The following is a 16,973-nucleotide window of genomic DNA, read 5'->3' on the forward strand; positions in this document are numbered from 1 at the left end:
ACTGAGCTGTATGTGAAGTGCACATCACTATCATTGGAAAATTCTGGTTGGATTTTTATGCTTGTCAATTCTTCATATTGACAGACTGCATGACGCATACCATCCTAACGCACCGCATTCCACTTCTGTGGAAGAGAAGAAGGAAGACCCATGTTAGTGCGACTGATAACCACACCGTCCAAAAGCAGTATCGACAACTTCGGTATCGACATGCACACCCTCGACGCTGATCATCTTCAGTCACCGCATATGCTAGCCATGTACCGGCGGACGCCAGCAGATGTAGCTCCTGCCACCCGGAATAGCCACCCACTTCTGTTGATCGGGTCCTACGCCCTGGATAAGAGTGCCTTTTTCTGTAATACGTGTCAGTTGCTTCCTTCCTAATCAGCATCCAGTCTGGGAGCGCCGCAGGTACTGCAAGTAGAAAAACAGACACATTTACCGTCAAAGTACATGCAGAATCCGCAGTGGCGGTTGAGGACGCTCTTGATAGTGGAGCCCGGATCCAGCTCGAAGCTGCGGTAGTTGAACGACCCATCTGTGCGCATCTCCTTGTAGAGGGGGTCGGAGTCTGGAATACTATTGTAGAAGCCGCATAATCTAGTAATTGGGGGATCGGCGGCGGACGTCTGGACGGAGGAAGAATTGTGGGAACGGACGTAGGCGAGGGCAGCAGCGAGGTCGGCGTCGTAGGTTGCAGAGCCGGGGACGGGAATGGCGAGCGCAGAGTGTAGCTTGAAGTCTGTGGGTGCGGCAATGACGCACAGCGCGAAGATGCACGCCAGCAGGAGATTCAAGAGATTCATCTTGGGTGTTTTGGTAGTTGTTTCCTCGAATGACTTTGTTGCGCGATGGGTGGAAGGAGCAGTGCGGTGAGCCTGGGGGTAATACTTTACTACCCGGTGGTGAGAAGCGTTATAAGGGTGTGGGGGTCAGTGGGCCAATTGTGAGTCAGGTCGAGGTGACTGTCCGAGCTTGGAACGAGCGATTGAGCAAACGCTTACTATAATCGGAATGTGAATACAGGTGAGTGCTGATTGGCCTTGGTAAGAAAGTTGCGCGTATATGCCGCGAAATCACCGCATCCTATTCACGGGTCGTGGGAGAAAGTGGGTTGTGACCTAGTTTTCCAGAATTATAAGCTAAACGAGTGACAAGGAATTTGGTGAAAGACAATAAATAGGAACAGCATCTAAACACTCATGTACGTAGATTGGAGTGTTGGACCCAATCTACTACATCCCTTTCTTCCCCTCACTTCAGACCCTCAGAATGCGTGCATATCTCTCAAAGAGATAAGTTCTCTACGGCTTGGTAAGGTAAGAACGAACAGTCAAGGTCTTACACCCTAAGTTTGTGTTTCCAGGCCCAATGTCAATCCAATTTCCCTGGTCCAGGTTCTCCCCAACTTCAGAGCAGGCTACATTGAAGACGCGAACTGAGGGATGGGATGTTAGCATATATACGATTTTTGAACTCGTCGGTGGAAGACTATCTCGGGAAGGCTGCGCTTGAACCTACTTGTCTTTTTCAGGGTGCTCTGATCGAAGAAGGTTGCACGGTATGGCCCGATCGTCAAATCTACACATCCTGCCTTCCCCTCAGTAGCACTTGGCGTAAGGATCAATTCAGCTTTGGCTACGCCTACTCCATTTCCACCACAGCTGGTTTCGTCGTAGAAGCGTGCGCGCACGCTTCCATCTGCAGTCTGGCGTGAAGAGATTGTGCCAGGAGCTGCGCTAGCGGCGGCCGCGAAGAGGGCAACGAGGGCGGTGAACTGCATGTTGATGATATTTTTGATAGTTTTGGCTTAAAGCGTCTGAAGATTTTGAATGTGATTGCGATGAATGCGGAGATAAACAGGAATGAGATGCCGGAGGACGTCTCCTTTCTACTCACCTGGCGGCAGGACTATCGCCGCCGTGCTCTACACGCAATGGGCTCTACACGTCCTCTGACACCATGTTCCCTGAATGAACTCTCCAACAGTATAGTCTATTCGCCCAAAATATTTTGCAAAGGTCACGTCCATTTCGATTGTACATAGGTAATGAATGATTTGGTGAGGTCAGACGCATGACAGTAAGACATCGCCCAAGATGATCGTTTCAGTAATGAAAATAATGCTGTATGGATACAAATCGCCACTGTATGGGCCATCAGTCATGATAGTAAAGTTGTGGTATGAGCTCATGCTGTAAAAGCTGTTTCTTGTCGGTGTGTTGTTGCTGACGCTGCGGTCAGTTTCCGGTCAGGACAAGGATGCGCACATTCCTGTTTGGTGAAGTTGACGCGTTGCGAGAGCTTAGAGGGAACGTCACGATGATTTTGGGTCAGCTCGTGGTCTGTTGTTCCATATGCGGCCTGCTGCAAACCTTGCAAGTCAATGTTATGGGCATACCAGCGCGGCTGCCATGTCTGTAACTACCTAGTCGAGCCACTACAGTCTGACCCCGTGCTTACAACAATACCCAACGTGACTTCAGAATAAGTGGAGGCTTTCCGCAACCCCACATGTATGACGACAACAGGCTCAGGATATCTCCTGCAAGAATGCATCCAAAGGCTGACGCCTGGATTTTACGTGCACATTCGCTACAACAAAGCACTCGGTATCGGTATGCGCGGGGGCGTCCCCAACATCTTGTATTCTTACTAAAGGAGCGACAAGAAGGCTATGAAAGAACACCCGCGAGATGAGACCGGAGTGTTGGACCCGACTCATCTCACATTTCTCCCCACGTCACTCAACCGCTCCATTCTCGTCCCCCGACCAGATACTTCAGACCCACTGTTATTGTTATATTTTGACCTTCATAGCAGACATATATCCAGCGCCTTGCGACCAAATACTACCTAGACAGTGATCCAAGACCGAATCGCCAGATTCTGGCAGCTAGGAGCCTGACCGGGTGCGATGTCCACAAAGTTTCCGCTCGTAACAGATGTGAGCTGAGAGCAAGGCAAGTTGAAGAACCTCACTGTCCCTGTCGTTAGCAAAGCCCCCACTTCCTTAGTATAACACAGATTGTCACGTACCAGTCCTGCTGAAGTTGTTGATGTCAAAGCTGGTGCTCGCAAATGGCCCAACATCTAGATCTTGACATCCAGCCAATCCTACAGTCTCAGACTGCAAGAAGACGGTGTCTTCAGCCCAGGGGGTGGGACCGCAGCCGTTGTCGCGGAAGAAGCGGGCGTAGACGCGAGGAGCGCCTTCGAGTTGACGCTTCTCCTCTAGTTCGACGGGCGTCGCGCTTACGGCGATTGCAGTGGCGAACAGGGTGATGATGGTGGTGAGATGCATGTTTGAGTTCGTCCAGGGGATTGAAAGGTAGATAGATGCGGAAAAAGGGAGACGAGCTGAGATGTTGTGGTGAGATGAAATCGAAATGGGATGTATGATGCTGGCTTTATATGGCTTGCTAATCTGCCGAGCGTTGCATGGGAGTAAGGAAAGTAGGTGTTACGCGTTGTATTGCTCTACCAACTATAGTATGAAGCACGACTCGGATCACGCGGTTGGTGGCTTGCTTCGCCCAGTCGATATCAGTCACTCATAGGACATATGCCATTGTTGCAATACTGTTTCTGAGTGGGCCGAGCCTTCCAAGACTGTTTCATGATCTGAGAACCACCGAAACACGATCATTCCAACGTTGGTGGCTGGTGGCGAGTGAGTATATACGAGGAAAAAATGCAAACGTCTCCATCCGAGGACTCCGACGTGAGGTCAGATTGCAAGTACTTGTTGCGAGATACCTTCGGTCAGTCCACAAAACGTGTGTTTTGCTTACATGAATGCTATATGCGTAAGCTCGCGATACCGCTCGTTCCATGTTTATGAATCCGAAGTTCATATGGCCTCATTCGTTCTTAGAATGACGTGGCTTTGCAATCATCCCGATTTGGTGCTTCGATGGAATCTTGGAGGTAAGCCGGTCGCGTGCATACATTCACGTTCACGTGCAGAGTGATTGGATGCACGTGGAGCGTTCCAGCTACCCGTGACCGCACGCAAGCTTACATACCTTTAGCGAATTCTTCATCTTGACTTCACGTCGAAAGCACCGAGAACACGATCATCAACCGTCATGTCGAAACACTTTCACGCTCTTAGATATTGGATTGCTCCGCATTCTGTGTTCTACTATAAATGAGTGACTAGAATAGTGTAGGAAATTCCTCCAAAGTCCTGAACGTGTTGTGATATGAGCCGGAGCGTTGGACCCGACACACTACACCGCACTACCATACAAAAAGGCTTTCCTTGATCTGTCCACTAACATGCCTTTCATCAGCGAGAGCATCTACAAAGTGACATAAGACTTGAGCGTCAGCGTCTGGCAACCAGCTGTGAAGCCAGGCGCAATGTCGATGTGATGTCCGCTGTCAACGCTAGTAAGCTGCTCGCAAGGAAGGTCGTAGAAACGGACTACAAGTCATTTATCAGCTCTTGCGAACCAAAAGGTCATTAGCATGCAACTAAAACTTACTTGTCCTCGTGAGCATGGTCTCGTTGAAGTAGGTGCTGGGGAAATTGAACGAAGGGGGGAAATTCATGCACGTGCTCAGGCCGGTGGCGGTGGTGTTCTGGAGCGGGACGTAGTCATCGCCGTAAGGGCGGCCGTCGCGGCCGCATTGCGTGTCGCGGTAGACTGGAATGGGGTTTGAGGTTAATCCTGTATCTTGTGTGATTTGAATCGCATAGCATCATCACTTACAGGTGGCGCGTACACGGGGGACTCCCTGACGAGCCTCAATGCCGGTGGCAGGTGCGGCACTAGCGGTCATAGCCACAGAGGCAAGAAGAGAGGCGAGAACTGTGAGTTTCATCTTGGCGATTTGGGTATTGGGGTAAGATACTGTAGTATGTTTGAGCGAATGGATGCCTGGTTGTAAGATGGTGATCTTTCTGGACAGCAGTCGAGCTCTGCTTTATAGCATGGAAGCTATGTCCCAATCCATTCTGATAGCCTCAGCATACCGTCTCCAACTTGCCCTTTGTTACGTATAGCAAGCCTCTTTCTTCCCATCAAGTGTCACAGAAGCTCTAAGCTCGGAGTCTTCCTAGTCTTCCCGGTTGGTGGCGCATACCGTTTCCAGGTAGGCCATATATGATTCATGCTAGGTGACCTTGCTGATGCCTTTGCAAAGGTGAGATAAGCCGCCAAGTGTTAAATTCTTGTCGACTTAACGATGTGATGTTGGCGGTTGCTTGTTGTATCGAGCACGACACTCCAGTGTTAAGATGATGTCTTCTTCCGATACATGTCAGAAGGCCGGACATCCCGGTCGGCTAGTGCTTGGAAGGTAAAGAGTTCGGTCCCATGTACAGGAGCAGAGCTCGCTGGCGGGGTCTGCCAATACAAAACAACTATAGACGGTAAAGGTCGGTGCTGACGATTCGTGTCCTAGCTGCAACTTGGAGAAGTATCGCTTGCGTCTTCACACATAGCTAGTAAAAGTGTCTCGGTCGCCTTACGACAAGTCAGTCACACGCCATCTGCTGTAAGCTGACGGGTGGCGCTGTTGACCCCACGGACAACCAACAGCTGCCTGTCAGCAGTGATCAGCGATGCGCGTGTGGTGCCAACCGAGAAACGCACGAACGGATCGATCCACCGTTTGTGCTTGACCAGAGACTTTCCGAGCGAACATCGGCTTGCTTTTGTTGTTGGCAAGCGCTCAGTTCATCTTCGTACCCACGAGACGGTTTGTAAAGAGACTTAAATACGACTATCGGTGGTCTCGATACATAACCGTGATTGTGAAGTTGAGTTGAAGTGAAGGTTGATTCAATCTCGGTGCTAGAAGACGGCAATCTTCGGTAAGGGTTTATTCTTCACTTCCTCAAACGTCATCCTTCTGCTTCTCTTGAATTCAGCTATTGCTAAACCGCCGTTAGGGTACGAAAAGTTTCTCAACCTTTGGTTGATCATGTAGTTTTCGGCTTCTGTATTGGAAGTATCTGAGGCTCGCTTCCGGTCGGCAGATCTCAGTCGCCGAACCGGCACTGGCTTCCGAGTGACGACAATCGCATCGAAAACTAAGGCATGGTTCTTCTGAGCAGCGGAGCTATGATTTGGGGCACTGAAGGTGCGGATATGGTGTCTGTCCAGACCTTTGACAGGTTCAGTGCCAGGTATAGGTGTACCGTTTGTGATAGCATAAGCGATCTCACCAGGAGTAGCTCTGTCGCCTTCATCAGTTACCCCAAAGCAATGGTCCCGACTCTCTGAGACGGTAGAGTCACTTTGAGAGATAGAGTTCAGAGAGCTCAGGCGGCTTGGACGGGTGAGAGATATTGAGGAACGTGAGGATTGACGATGAGAGAGATCAAGATCGCGGGAATAGAGGCGCGGACGCGATGAATGCAGTATGAACTCCGGGCTCTCTGGATGAACGGCGCGCCATATAGATGCTGAATGCCGGGCTTGTGTGGATACAGGTGCAGAATCACGTCTACTTGCTGAATGCGACGAAAGAGGCGGGCCAGTCAAGACCCCACGAGTTGTGGACGCATATGATGCAGAAGGTAAAGCATCGAAAGACGGGTTGCGATGCGGGGTCATAAAAGCTGAGGGTATGGGTGGCGGCGCATGATGCGAGGTAAAGACCACCGATCCTGGTGAGCGACTTCTGTTTTGTGCCATCGGGTCGGATGAACTGCTCCTATGTGTCGACGTGGGCATGTGACGGTAGTGGATACTCTTCTCACATGTAGATATGCGATCTCTAGTTATTGGTGACACGTGAGAAGCGTATGGCGGATGCCATGCATTTGCTGGCTTTCGGTAACCGTGCTTGAACAGATGAGCTTCGAAAGGACGACTGACGACGGAGAGTACGCCAAACAGAACAAACGACGCAGTTCTGATTGACTGATTAGCTCTTGAACCAGCTTTACACACTGATTTTACATACAACGATATGGCGGCGAAGGTAATACCCACACGGCCACATAAGCAAGTGGAACCAAATTCCCAGCTTTGAAGTCCGGGTGCCTGTTGCAGGCAAATAGGTCTTCTTGCAACGAGAATCATGTTCCATCCAGAAGTTAGTAGCCAGAGAACACATAGCGAGACCACTAGACGGATGGCAACATAGGAAGTCTTCTTGGCGGCAGACGTGTGTCGCCGTTGTTGCTCCCAATTCTTCTGCTTTGAAGAGAATATTGTGTGGACGCATACGTATGCGATTGTTGCGAGAGCCTGGGCGATTAGTTAGCGTTGGCATTGATTGCAAGATTCGAAGCACATACAGAAGTCAAGTTCAAGACCACCGGTGCGATATTTGCTGCATCCCACGGATCTGATACGATCTGATAGAGTGAAGTGACGCAACAGATAAGAGCACTCCAAAACAGTACGTTAAGCAGGAGTGTAATGGAAAGAAGAGTGAATTTTCGACGTGAGATTCTGGTATTAACTCCAACCGCCTTGGACTCGGGCTTGATAGGCGACTGTTCAGGTTGACTGTTGTTGCTGTTTGATTTAGTCATCCGGAATGTGACGATCCACAGGCGAGGCGAACGCCGAGTTGTTATTGTGAAAACATTAATTGAATTCTGAAAATGCCTAGCCAAGGTAGATTCTGCGTATGGAATGGCTCAATAAGAAAGCAATGAAGATGATGGTTGTCAAGGTTCTTGGATAGAGCCTGCACATCCCAAACATGCAATGTCTCAGAGACAACGCTATGTGCGTTGAGCGGCTGGCCTGTTCCTGCTTTCCAGTTCTGTCCTCAGTTTTATTGTGTTCATCGAAGTGAGTAAGGCCTCGCATGACGACCGGACGCTGAGGAGGCTGTTGTTAGGATATGGAGACTCTCTGGATCCGTGGCGCACTCGCGACAGCCCACTGTGTGTCACATCCCCATAAGGCTTGCTTGCGTAGTGTGTTGCATTTGCACAACATGGAAGATTCCTAGTCCATCGCGCAAGCGGTGTAGGGTGTTTGTTGTTGTGGAACACCCTCATGGCATACGCAATGCATTCATGCGAGAGCGCTAACGAGGGAGGGATACCCAGATAGAGTGCCCGCACAGTAGCACCGGCAATGCAAGCAAGAGCCGAGATCCGGCAGGATTGCGACAACGGCCTGGCGCTTTCGGCACACATGTACCTTCAGCTATGCAGCAGCGATGGCGATGCTCGCATCTACGCAATCAGAGGCTGCGGGTATATTGTTCCCTGGCGCTTGACTGGTCCCTTCAGTAATGAGGCTCGTGCAGAGAGGGGAGACGTATAATGGCCGGTGCTGATGTTTCGGCGTTGGGGCTCGGAAACGCGGCTTCCGTGTGTGCCTGAGGTAGGCGTGGGTATTTCTGTGTGTTTATAGGAACAAGAGCAGCACGAGGAGGAGAATGAGGACGAAGATGAGAACGCCGATGCAGCAACTGGACCATGTGTCTAGGGGGATGGGTCAGCAACGCCTGTCCAGTGATGGCCAAGTATCTTACCTTCGTTCTGCTTGATGACCCAGCCAACCTTCTTGAGGCCTGTCTGCAGCTTGCCACCCACCCTGTCTGCCACATTGTCGACGTCGGTAAGTAGTTCGCCCTGCTCTTCGAGCTCTCGGCCCATATCGTCGGCTTGCTGTCGGAGGTTACCGACGGTACGGAAGACGCCATCCAGCGCTTCGTCCTGCTCATGCATCATCTCCATTTGTCTTTCCTGCTCAAATGCCGCGTAGTTGTCTTCGTCTTCGAAGGAATCTGGATCAGGTAGAACATCGCCATTGGCTGCGATCTTGCCTTTATTCTTCGCGTGTTGGACCGTCTCCTGCAGTTCCTCGCGCATGTGCTCAATCTCGTAGCCGACATCCTTGACGAGTGTTCTGCGACGCTCGACTTCGTCAATCTCAAGACCGAAGCGATAGGGGTCATGCTCCACAGCCTTGACGCTCTCCACTAGATCCTCGAGATCCTGGCTGAGGTCCTGGAGTGTCTGTTCAAGTTCACTGCGAGCTTCACGGAGCTCAGGACTGTTTGCCGACGATGCCGAGGAGCGAATACGCAGATACGATTTGAATAGCGGGCGCGCGGTGTTGAGCGCGGAAAGCACGTCTCTGGGCCAAGTGTCAATGAAGATGCCTAAACGCGAACGGGATCGTCTTACGCCTGCACTTGGAGGAAAGGATCCTCGTCGGTCTGTGATGACATCATCCTGGGCTATGCGACACGAATTGCACCTCCAGAATCTGGCGAGCAAGCAAAACGGGCGCGTGGAAGCTTGGGTGAGGATGTTGGAGCGTGTCGATAAGCTGTCCAGTACGAGCGATGACGCGCCACAACACCTCGGCACGGACCCACCTTCCCAAAAAATATCGCCCACAGTACAGTCAACTCCACTACACCTTCCCGATGGCGCATCCCTCACCAAGATTGCCGATACCCCAAAATCACACCGTCTATCTACAAGAACCTGGATGACAGCATATGCACTTCGTACAGCCAGGACTTACCATGGGTCCGGACACGAGTCTTCCGCTTCCTGCCGAATTCACTAATACTGAGGAATACGTCGAGTCATTGCTGAATTTGACGACTTCCTCATGGCTACTTCAGACGCTCTGCGGAGGCGTTCACATACTGGATTTCTACACTCGCTCACCTGATCTCTACTCCCATATCCTGCCACAGTCATGGAGAGACTGGTTCAAGACGCGAGATATTATGGACATCTTGGACCTACTGATGAGGGAAGACCTCAGTCAATTCGATGTTAAAGGGGAATCTGGCGAGTATATCTGGCGGGATGGATCTGCGCCTCCTGAGGAACTGCTAGAGTACATTCGCACTGTGCGAAAGCATCTGCTGGCTCGCGACTTCCCTCCACCAAACTCCGGCCTTGAGCCTCAGAAAGCTGCTATATCACGTCACATCGCAACCGGTATGAAGGTGAAAAAGGTGCACGAGGTTGACAACTTTGCGCGCTACATTGACAGACTCACCTCCGAGATAGCACAGTCTGACAGGAAACCTATTTCCCATCTTGTCGACTTCGGCTCCGGTCAGAACTATCTTGGCCGCGCACTTGCTGCTCCACCTTACTCCAAGCACATCGTTGCTGTGGAAAGTAAACAGCACAACATAGAGGGTGCGAAAAACATGGATATCCTAGCCAAGTTGGTAGCCAAGCCCATCGTTATGAGGAACAAGAAGGAGTACCGCGCTAAGATGGGCAAGTCGAAGAAGGGCAACAAGACCGAAGAGTCTGAAACAACTCTCCTTGATGAATCCATCTCAGCCAATGCTAAGGAGGAAGGCTTAGCGACAAACGGTCATGATCAGGAAGCAACATCCGCTTCAGGTACTCAGGATTCTGCTACTGCTCCTCCACTATCGAACGGCGTGAACTGCAATGAGGATGGCTGCACACTACATCCAGTCTCGGAAGCCATCTCAGATCCCGTTTCGACGACCAAAACCTCTACTCTACAAATATATAATGAAGGCCATGGTAGCGTACAGTACGTTGAACACATCATCAAGGGTGGTGATCTGACACCTGTCATTGATCAAGTCCTTGACAGCTCCAACGTACCCAATGAGGCGGTGACTTCGGAGACAGCCGTGGTCGCCGAAGCTACTGACTTGAACGTTGTACCAAAACCAAAGGATGTAAACGCAATGGTCATTTCGCTGCACTCATGCGGCAATCTCGTTCATTACGGACTACGCTCCATGCTTCTCAACCCACATATCTCCGCAGTAGCCATGGTAGGGTGTTGCTACAATCTGGTCACAGAGCGTCTTGGACCTCCTACTTATAAGCTACCTACGCTTCGTCCTAATCATCCACGCCTCGAGTCTACCTCCAAAGCGTTCGACCCGAACGGATTCCCCATGTCAGAGAGACTCGCAAGATACCCATTACCACATACGCCTCTGGAACCGGCAGAAGACGACTCGAAAACAGATACTGGCAGACCCGAACAGCCAAAGGGTATACGTCTCAATATTACAGCCCGCATGATGGCTGTGCAGGCGCCTTTTAACTGGGGCGTGGCCGACTCAGAGCTCTTCTTCACTCGTCACTTTTATCGAGCTCTGCTTCAGCGCATCTTCCTGGATCGTGGCGTAGTCTCGGCACCCTTGGACGAGCAGGGCCTTGTTGGTAGTGCAGTCTCAGCTAACGGTCATACTTCGCAAGTGAACTGGACACCACCAAACGGTCGTGGCCCTGGCCTGTCTTCGGATGGTACAACAACGCCCCTCACTATAGGCACGCTGCGCAAGTTTGCCTACAGCGATTTCGTCTCCTACGTTCGAGCTGCGCTAGCAAAACTTACGGCGGAGAACTCTTTCTGTCAGGTTGATCCCAACTTCATAAAAGGAAAGATGGATGGTTTGACAGATGAAGACATTAGGAGTTACGAAATCAGCTATGCTGAGAGAAAGAAGGAATTGAGTGTCATGTGGAGCTTGATGGCCTTCAGCGCTGGCGTAGTCGAAGCTGTCGTCGTGACAGATCGATACCTGTGGCTCAAGGAGCAGAGAGAAGTTGAACATGCGTGGGTTGAGCCTGTATTTGAATACAAGTACAGTCCGCGCAACCTTGTCGTCGTAGGTATCAAGAAGCAGAGCGGCATGCACAGCTGTAGTCAATGAGATGGCTGGTTCAGTCAAAATCGCACGATTCGATCGACATGAGTCGTCACTGAAATTACTGCAAGCATTGCAATTATGAAGACTCTTCTCTCCGAAACACCAGGGCATAGCCACTGCTGGCACCGATTCTCGTGGTGGGCCCCTATGAGCAATTTGCCTTGGGCGTGCAAGGCGTCCACAAAAACTAGACGTCACAATCCAAGGCCCCCAAGCTGACCGGAGAATTGCGCGCATTCTCAGCTCATAAACGATTCGGCGCGCCGCCGCAAGACATGACCTCACCAGTCGGCTGAGGTTGTGCCGGATGGCTGGGTTGGGGCGTCCAGCCCTTCTCGGATCGTGGCCGGATCATGCGTTTTTAGTGGGTGTGCCTAATGCTTGGCATGCGTGGTGCGCGTGGCAGACTTTGGGAGGAAGCAGTTCGCTACCGAAAGCACTCAGGATGTACAAGCGATCACAACGACATTCAGCCTCACGAGCACCAACACCAACGAAATCACGAATCTGACAAGTATGAAACACAAATACCGGGGTTCTCATATCGAATTGCAGCGCCGCAGGAGGGCAGCCACAGAATTTAGCCGCTATGAGAGAATCCACTTACAGTATTCCGCTTACCCGCAGATATCCACTTCCGTCCCATGTTCCCTTATCTGATTTGCTCAGTACACCCAAAAGCCACAACGCCAGCCTACTTTGAGCGACACGCGTAAGGCGTGCAACGCGCAGGGCCCTTACAGCCAAGACCTAAACAAAGCGCGGCAGACGTACACGAGATGGGGGCGCTGTTTAGGCAGCGGCCGCTACTGTTTACGGCCTTAACAGGTGACAAGGCTATGCAATGTGCGTTGTGATTAAGATGGCGACGGTACCCACGTATTGAGACTACTTGCGACTTTTTCCAAAGTCGGATGGAAAGAGTTGGGTTGAGGAGCGTGTATCACAGAATATTGAGGCATACCGGGATAGATCTTGGCGGCTCCTGAAAATACATATTAACGGCGGTTCACAAAACACCAACGAACAAAATCGGACACGATATACGAATTGGGGTGGTATTCCAAGCTGTTGCTATATCTAGAACAAGACGATAAAAGAGAGGGATCAAACGCAAGACTTGAACACGTTACATCCACGACGCCCTACGTGTTGAACGATCAGACACCTCATCGTTCCGTATTCGTAATCCCGAATCTTTGGACATCAGATTATACGCCCCGCATTATTCCGGCATTATGAGGTCCTTCATTGCGCTATCAGCGCTTCTGGTAGTCGCCACAGCACAGACAAGCTCAATAGACTTCAGCGACTCCTCACAAACCTTCGACATCGTACCTACATCAACACCAACACCATCATCAATAGATGACATCGAAGTCAATCCCACAACTATAGAGGACGTCTCTGGACCAATAGAGACCAGCGAAGCTTGTGGGCAGATAGCCCAGCTGGTATCGGATGATTCTTCAGACTTTCCGGCCGTAGATGCTGAACTCGCACACGCTTGTCTCAAATCACTGCCGTTCTACGCAGACGATGCATCAACGACAGTCGACGAGATCAAGAAGGTAGTAGAGTTTCAATCGACTCTCAGCTATCTCAAGGACCCGCCAAAAGGATGGCCAAATGACGCTGTTGATATCGTCGCTGGTCTGGATGATATCAAAAACAAAGTCGGATCTGGGCAGTACAACAACGAGTTTGATTTCGAGACCGACATTGCATCCTTGTTGGTAAAAGCGCACGACGGACATTTGGGCTGGAATGGAATGGCGTACGCAGGGATATTCAGATGGCGACGAAGCAGCGCTTTTGCTCTCGTTTCTGCATCGAGAGATGGCAGCGACGTACCCCGAGTCTGGGCTTTGGAGGACTTCAACGGCACAGTTGGGTATGATCCCTCGCCCGTCACGCAAATCGACGGAAGAGATGTCGAGAGCTTTCTGCAGGACGAAGCAAACTTGAACGCCTACCATGACCCGGACACACGCTACAACGCTATGTTCTTCTCGCAGGCAGCGGAGAACTATGGGTATTTCACCAGTCCACGGTTCTACCCCGGCGCTACTACCAACGTAACTTACGAGAACGGTACCATCAATACCTACACCAATGGTGCTCTTGTCCTCCAACCCGAGTCTTGGGGCTACGTTAGCGATGCCGAGTCATTGTACAAGACCTACATTATACCTCAGACAAGCTCGATGAGGATCAAGAAGAGGGATCCCACCAAAATGCCTCTACATCTAGAGAATCCGCGCGACTACGAGTTCAGGGGTACTTTCGCGCAACAACATGCTTCCGTGCCGTTGCTTTACCCGGAACCAGTCGTTGCTCACTCGGCAGATCAGGTGCCTTTGGCTGGATTCTTCGTCAACACCGGTATTGGCGAGATTGGTGTATTGGTGGTGACGACATTCAACACAGAAGATGTTGCAGGTGCCCAGGAGTTCCAAGCCGTAGTCCAGGAGTACATTTCCCAAGCCCAGTCCCGTGGCGTAGAGAAGATTATCATCGATCTACGTGCCAACAACGGCGGTAAGGTACTTTCTGGTTATGACATGTACCTGCAATTCTTCCCGACCCAACAACCACAAACCCAAAACCGGTATCGTGGACACCGAGCCAGCGAGGTCTTCGGTGAGAACATTTCGAGCTTTAAGGAGATCAATATTCTTAATGCCGAACTCTTCACGAGCCCTTTCAGCAATGACGCCTACCTCTCTTCCACTGGCGATGAATTCTCGGACTGGAACGCGATGTACCCACCCGAGCGATTCAACAACGACAAATTCACTTCTCTACTGAAATACAACCTCAGTGACCCCTTGACAACAAGCAGCGAGCGCACCGCCGTCGGCATCACCATCACAGGATACAACGAACGCAGCAACTTCACCACGGACCCCTTCCGCGCCGAAGACATCATTCTACTGACCGACGGCGTCTGCGCCTCAACCTGCTCCATCTTCACCGAACTCATGGTTCAGCAATCCGGCGTACGCAGTCTCGCCATTGGTGGCCGCCCAAATCTCGGTCCCATGGTAGCCGTTGGCGGCACAAAGGGAACCTTGGTGCTCCCCACACTCTACATGGAAGCCCTCACCACATACATAACCGCGGAATTCGCCTCCTCTCGCTCGGAAGCAAGTGACTGGGCGGAATTTCTTCCCATAGCCCCGCCTATTGCCGTAATGGACGCCAGCGTGAACTTCCAAGATAACATCCGCGCGGGCTTTGAGTCGGCGGGCGTGCCAACACAGTTCTTGAACGACACGGCGAGTTGCCGGATTTGGTACGAGCCGGAGCATTACTTCAATGTGACGAGGTTATGGGAGAAGGCGGCAAATGTTGCGTTTGGCAATGATGGAGGCCTGGATGAGAGTGCCTGTGTAGCGGGAAGTGTGACGACTTCGGATCAGCAGCAGGGCAAGGGGGATTCTAACCCTGAGAGCACAGGCGATGGAAGTTCGCAAGGAGGGGACGATGAGGATGCAGCGAGTGGGCTCAGGGTCGGGTGGACGGGTCTGCTTGCGACTGTTGGCGCTGTCACGCTCAGCTTTTGTTTGATGTAGAGAGTACGACTCTGTAGAGCTACACAATATTACGTATTCGCATTCAGGATATGCGAATCTTGCTCACGCGTCCATGCCGTCATGTCCAGGGCACCACAGACAGTATCAATGTCGTCATGCGTTCAAATTGAAGCTCGTTTACTCTCTTCTGACATTGGTTACGAGAATTGCGGACATGGATCTCATCATGTGGGTATTTAACGCTAGTTCTTCTTCCGCTTTCTGCACTCTCATACTGACCTTCCAAAGCCAATGCGTCCAACATGCCGATCCAGTAAGACTTCGCGACCCCTCACCGCCGCCCAGCCAAGACTGACTCTTCCTGGTACAATAGGATTAGAGTCGGCGTTCCTAGCCAGAAGCATGCATTTCCCCTCTGAAGTCTGTAAAACATACTGTTCGGGTGTAATGACTAGCTCTCCGTAATCTTCTTCTTCGTCCTCGCCATATTCCTCTTCTTCGTCATCTTCTGCCATCTCTTCATCGCCTCCGCAGTCCCTTGGCCCAATTCCGAAAACGATATCAGGGAAAACGCTCAAAGCCCCACAGTCCACGTACAGCACTTCCTCACCGTCTCTGGCTTGCAGTTCGGTAGTCGTAGCTAGCAGCAAGACGTCCCAGATTCCCTTCGGAACGTAGATGTGGGGTGTGCTTAGATCGAGAGAAGCGACTTCAGCAGGCATGGTAAGCATACCACCCTTTCTGATGCCAATGTCGAGTAACGGGATGCGCGCGCCTAGCATGGACAGGGCATGCAGTGGTAGCTCTTGGGTCCATGTGAACTGATCGGTAGACTGAGACCATAGTTCTGATTGATATCGAGTGGAGAACGTAGCGGTACCCGTGAGTGAAGAGTTGAGGGGAATGTTGATGGTGATGGCGTGGTCGGCGACGTCTTTGATGCCGCACGCAGCTAATGGGCCTTGGAGTTGGTCGAGACGGGTACGCGTGAAGTCATCGTCGGAGGCAGCGAAGGTGTAGTGAAGGTGTCGGTCCAACTACTGAGGTGTCAGCTCGAGACCAGAATATGATCGGTTGTTCTTGACATACCGTGAGAGGGAGTACGCGTGACAACGCTGGCTTGGAGTCTAGCAACGGCTTTTGCTGTTGTAGCGAGGGATCTAGATACGCGGCCGCCGCCAGAAGCGGCAGAGACGTGAAGGGCATTAATCGAAGCATTTTGGCAGTTGGTGAGTGACTTGCAGAGGTAGGCGCGGGCAAGGAAGTTCTTTATCGTGTCGTATCCGCCCAAGCGGATCCTTTGTCCTCGCCGCAATATATTGCGCCCATTTGCCTTCACTTAATCCGACTGCGCGTTTTTGCTATATTATTGGGGTCGCAAACCTCGCCGCTGGATGATGGGTCGTGTGGCGCCTGCAGTTCCGTTGTGGTTCGCTGCCAGTGACGATGCGACCAGGGTGCGCATGCAGCGCGGCTACTCTCTGGGGGGCGCGCAAGCACATGAAACTATAGTTGGCGCGACGATGCAGCAGACACGGCTGTATTTTTGGTTCATCATCATGGCATGAACTTATGGGGTCTGCAAATAACACCAGAAATACACGTCTGCAGCTGCGTGTATTAATTGCAATCCTGGCGAATCATGAAGCCGCAACCTACAACCCCATCAGAGCAATGTAGTCCTGCATAGACCAAGTTTCCGTCATGTCAAGGTGATAGTGGTAGCTTTGATTGTCTCGAATAAGCCTGTCTGTCTCTTTGCAGGGCTGATTCCGGCCTCAACATGGTTTGGACTCGAAAGAAACTCCGTCAGCACGCAGA

The 16,973-nt window shown here is 51.4% G+C and overlaps 9 protein-coding genes across 9 annotated transcripts; 2 read left to right on the forward strand and 7 right to left on the reverse strand.

The window, feature by feature from the left end:
- Nucleotides 1-112: 112 nt before the first annotated feature.
- On the reverse strand, nucleotides 113-876 carry BKA58DRAFT_373237 (uncharacterized protein). The gene is made up of 2 exons (XM_046169194.1): nucleotides 446-876; nucleotides 113-356 (listed from the first exon to the last, which is right to left on the reverse strand). Exons 1-2 carry the CDS (start codon nucleotides 807-809, stop codon nucleotides 253-255), a joined length of 468 nt encoding a protein of 155 aa, XP_046031269.1. The 5' UTR covers nucleotides 810-876; the 3' UTR covers nucleotides 113-252.
- Nucleotides 877-1,307: 431 nt separating this feature from the next.
- BKA58DRAFT_416367 (uncharacterized protein) lies at nucleotides 1,308-1,800 on the reverse strand (the record flags this gene model as incomplete). The annotated part of the gene is made up of 2 exons (XM_046172588.1): nucleotides 1,525-1,800; nucleotides 1,308-1,441 (listed from the first exon to the last, which is right to left on the reverse strand). Exons 1-2 carry the CDS (start codon nucleotides 1,784-1,786, stop codon nucleotides 1,308-1,310), a joined length of 396 nt encoding a protein of 131 aa, XP_046031270.1. The 5' UTR covers nucleotides 1,787-1,800.
- Nucleotides 1,801-2,678: 878 nt separating this feature from the next.
- BKA58DRAFT_416368 (uncharacterized protein) lies at nucleotides 2,679-3,363 on the reverse strand. Its single transcript, XM_046172589.1, has 2 exons — nucleotides 3,043-3,363; nucleotides 2,679-2,984 (listed from the first exon to the last, which is right to left on the reverse strand). The coding sequence occupies exons 1-2, from the start codon at nucleotides 3,305-3,307 to the stop codon at nucleotides 2,860-2,862; spliced, it is 390 nt and encodes a 129-aa protein (XP_046031271.1). The 5' UTR covers nucleotides 3,308-3,363; the 3' UTR covers nucleotides 2,679-2,859.
- Nucleotides 3,364-4,106: 743 nt separating this feature from the next.
- Nucleotides 4,107-5,323, reverse strand: BKA58DRAFT_18870 (uncharacterized protein). The gene is made up of 3 exons (XM_046165566.1): nucleotides 4,725-5,323; nucleotides 4,497-4,658; nucleotides 4,107-4,435 (listed from the first exon to the last, which is right to left on the reverse strand). Exons 1-3 carry the CDS (start codon nucleotides 4,834-4,836, stop codon nucleotides 4,311-4,313), a joined length of 399 nt encoding a protein of 132 aa, XP_046031272.1. The 5' UTR covers nucleotides 4,837-5,323; the 3' UTR covers nucleotides 4,107-4,310.
- A 227-nt stretch (nucleotides 5,324-5,550) lies between these two features.
- BKA58DRAFT_18847 (uncharacterized protein) lies at nucleotides 5,551-7,832 on the reverse strand. Its single transcript, XM_046165556.1, has 3 exons — nucleotides 7,265-7,832; nucleotides 6,928-7,214; nucleotides 5,551-6,876 (listed from the first exon to the last, which is right to left on the reverse strand). Exons 1-3 carry the CDS (start codon nucleotides 7,502-7,504, stop codon nucleotides 5,811-5,813), a joined length of 1,593 nt encoding a protein of 530 aa, XP_046031273.1. The 5' UTR covers nucleotides 7,505-7,832; the 3' UTR covers nucleotides 5,551-5,810.
- Nucleotides 7,833-8,229: 397 nt separating this feature from the next.
- On the reverse strand, nucleotides 8,230-9,261 carry BKA58DRAFT_18818 (t-SNARE). Its single transcript, XM_046165545.1, has 3 exons — nucleotides 9,122-9,261; nucleotides 8,464-9,071; nucleotides 8,230-8,413 (listed from the first exon to the last, which is right to left on the reverse strand). The coding sequence occupies exons 1-3, from the start codon at nucleotides 9,166-9,168 to the stop codon at nucleotides 8,337-8,339; spliced, it is 732 nt and encodes a 243-aa protein (XP_046031274.1). The 5' UTR covers nucleotides 9,169-9,261; the 3' UTR covers nucleotides 8,230-8,336.
- Nucleotides 9,262-9,468: 207 nt separating this feature from the next.
- BKA58DRAFT_396687 (methyltransferase domain-containing protein) lies at nucleotides 9,469-11,616 on the forward strand (the record flags this gene model as incomplete). Its single annotated transcript, XM_046171373.1, has 1 exon — nucleotides 9,469-11,616. The coding sequence occupies one exon, from the start codon at nucleotides 9,469-9,471 to the stop codon at nucleotides 11,614-11,616; it is 2,148 nt and encodes a 715-aa protein (XP_046031275.1).
- An 871-nt stretch (nucleotides 11,617-12,487) lies between these two features.
- BKA58DRAFT_18829 (uncharacterized protein) lies at nucleotides 12,488-15,306 on the forward strand. Its single transcript, XM_046165550.1, has one exon. The coding sequence runs from the start codon at nucleotides 12,852-12,854 to the stop codon at nucleotides 15,189-15,191; it is 2,340 nt and encodes a 779-aa protein (XP_046031276.1). The 5' UTR covers nucleotides 12,488-12,851; the 3' UTR covers nucleotides 15,192-15,306.
- On the reverse strand, nucleotides 15,254-16,789 carry BKA58DRAFT_373242 (uncharacterized protein). The gene is made up of 2 exons (XM_046169195.1): nucleotides 16,242-16,789; nucleotides 15,254-16,189 (listed from the first exon to the last, which is right to left on the reverse strand). Exons 1-2 carry the CDS (start codon nucleotides 16,368-16,370, stop codon nucleotides 15,422-15,424), a joined length of 897 nt encoding a protein of 298 aa, XP_046031277.1. The 5' UTR covers nucleotides 16,371-16,789; the 3' UTR covers nucleotides 15,254-15,421.
- Nucleotides 16,790-16,973: the final 184 nt, after the last annotated feature.

The sequence above is a fragment of the Alternaria rosae genome (assembly GCF_020736505.1).
Source record: "Alternaria rosae strain MPI-PUGE-AT-0040 chromosome Unknown BKA58scaffold_1, whole genome shotgun sequence".
In the NCBI taxonomy this organism is placed as follows: domain Eukaryota; kingdom Fungi; phylum Ascomycota; class Dothideomycetes; order Pleosporales; family Pleosporaceae; genus Alternaria; species Alternaria rosae.

Bases quoted from the DNA above. Each gene is read 5' to 3' on its own strand.
- BKA58DRAFT_373237 (XM_046169194.1), bottom strand. From the start codon at position 809: ATGAATCTCTTGAATCTCCTGCTGGCGTGCATCTTCGCGCTGTGCGTC. The intron at 357-445 runs GTAAATGTGTCT...CACGTATTACAG, and splicing joins ATTCTGCATGTACTTTGACG to AAAAAGGCACTCTTATCCAG.
- BKA58DRAFT_416368 (XM_046172589.1), bottom strand. From the start codon at position 3,307: ATGCATCTCACCACCATCATCACCCTGTTCGCCACTGCAATCGCCGTA. The intron at 2,985-3,042 runs GTACGTGACAAT...CGACAGGGACAG, and splicing joins CAACAACTTCAGCAGGACTG to TGAGGTTCTTCAACTTGCCT.
- BKA58DRAFT_18870 (XM_046165566.1), bottom strand. From the start codon at position 4,836: ATGAAACTCACAGTTCTCGCCTCTCTTCTTGCCTCTGTGGCTATGACC. The intron at 4,659-4,724 runs GTAAGTGATGAT...ACCCCATTCCAG, and splicing joins CCCCCGTGTACGCGCCACCT to TCTACCGCGACACGCAATGC. The intron at 4,436-4,496 runs GTAAGTTTTAGT...AATGACTTGTAG, and splicing joins GACCATGCTCACGAGGACAA to TCCGTTTCTACGACCTTCCT.
- BKA58DRAFT_18847 (XM_046165556.1), bottom strand. From the start codon at position 7,504: ATGACTAAATCAAACAGCAACAACAGTCAACCTGAACAGTCGCCTATC. The intron at 7,215-7,264 runs GTATGTGCTTCG...CTAATCGCCCAG, and splicing joins TGGTCTTGAACTTGACTTCT to GCTCTCGCAACAATCGCATA. The intron at 6,877-6,927 runs GTATGTAAAATC...TCAGTCAATCAG, and splicing joins ACCTTCGCCGCCATATCGTT to AACTGCGTCGTTTGTTCTGT.
- BKA58DRAFT_18818 (XM_046165545.1), bottom strand. From the start codon at position 9,168: ATGATGTCATCACAGACCGACGAGGATCCTTTCCTCCAAGTGCAGGC. The intron at 9,072-9,121 runs GTAAGACGATCC...CACTTGGCCCAG, and splicing joins CCTTTCCTCCAAGTGCAGGC to AGACGTGCTTTCCGCGCTCA. The intron at 8,414-8,463 runs GTAAGATACTTG...CCATCCCCCTAG, and splicing joins GGTCATCAAGCAGAACGAAG to ACACATGGTCCAGTTGCTGC.
- BKA58DRAFT_18829 (XM_046165550.1), top strand. From the start codon at position 12,852: ATGAGGTCCTTCATTGCGCTATCAGCGCTTCTGGTAGTCGCCACAGCA.
- BKA58DRAFT_373242 (XM_046169195.1), bottom strand. From the start codon at position 16,370: ATGCTTCGATTAATGCCCTTCACGTCTCTGCCGCTTCTGGCGGCGGCC. The intron at 16,190-16,241 runs GTATGTCAAGAA...ACACCTCAGTAG, and splicing joins CACGCGTACTCCCTCTCACG to TTGGACCGACACCTTCACTA.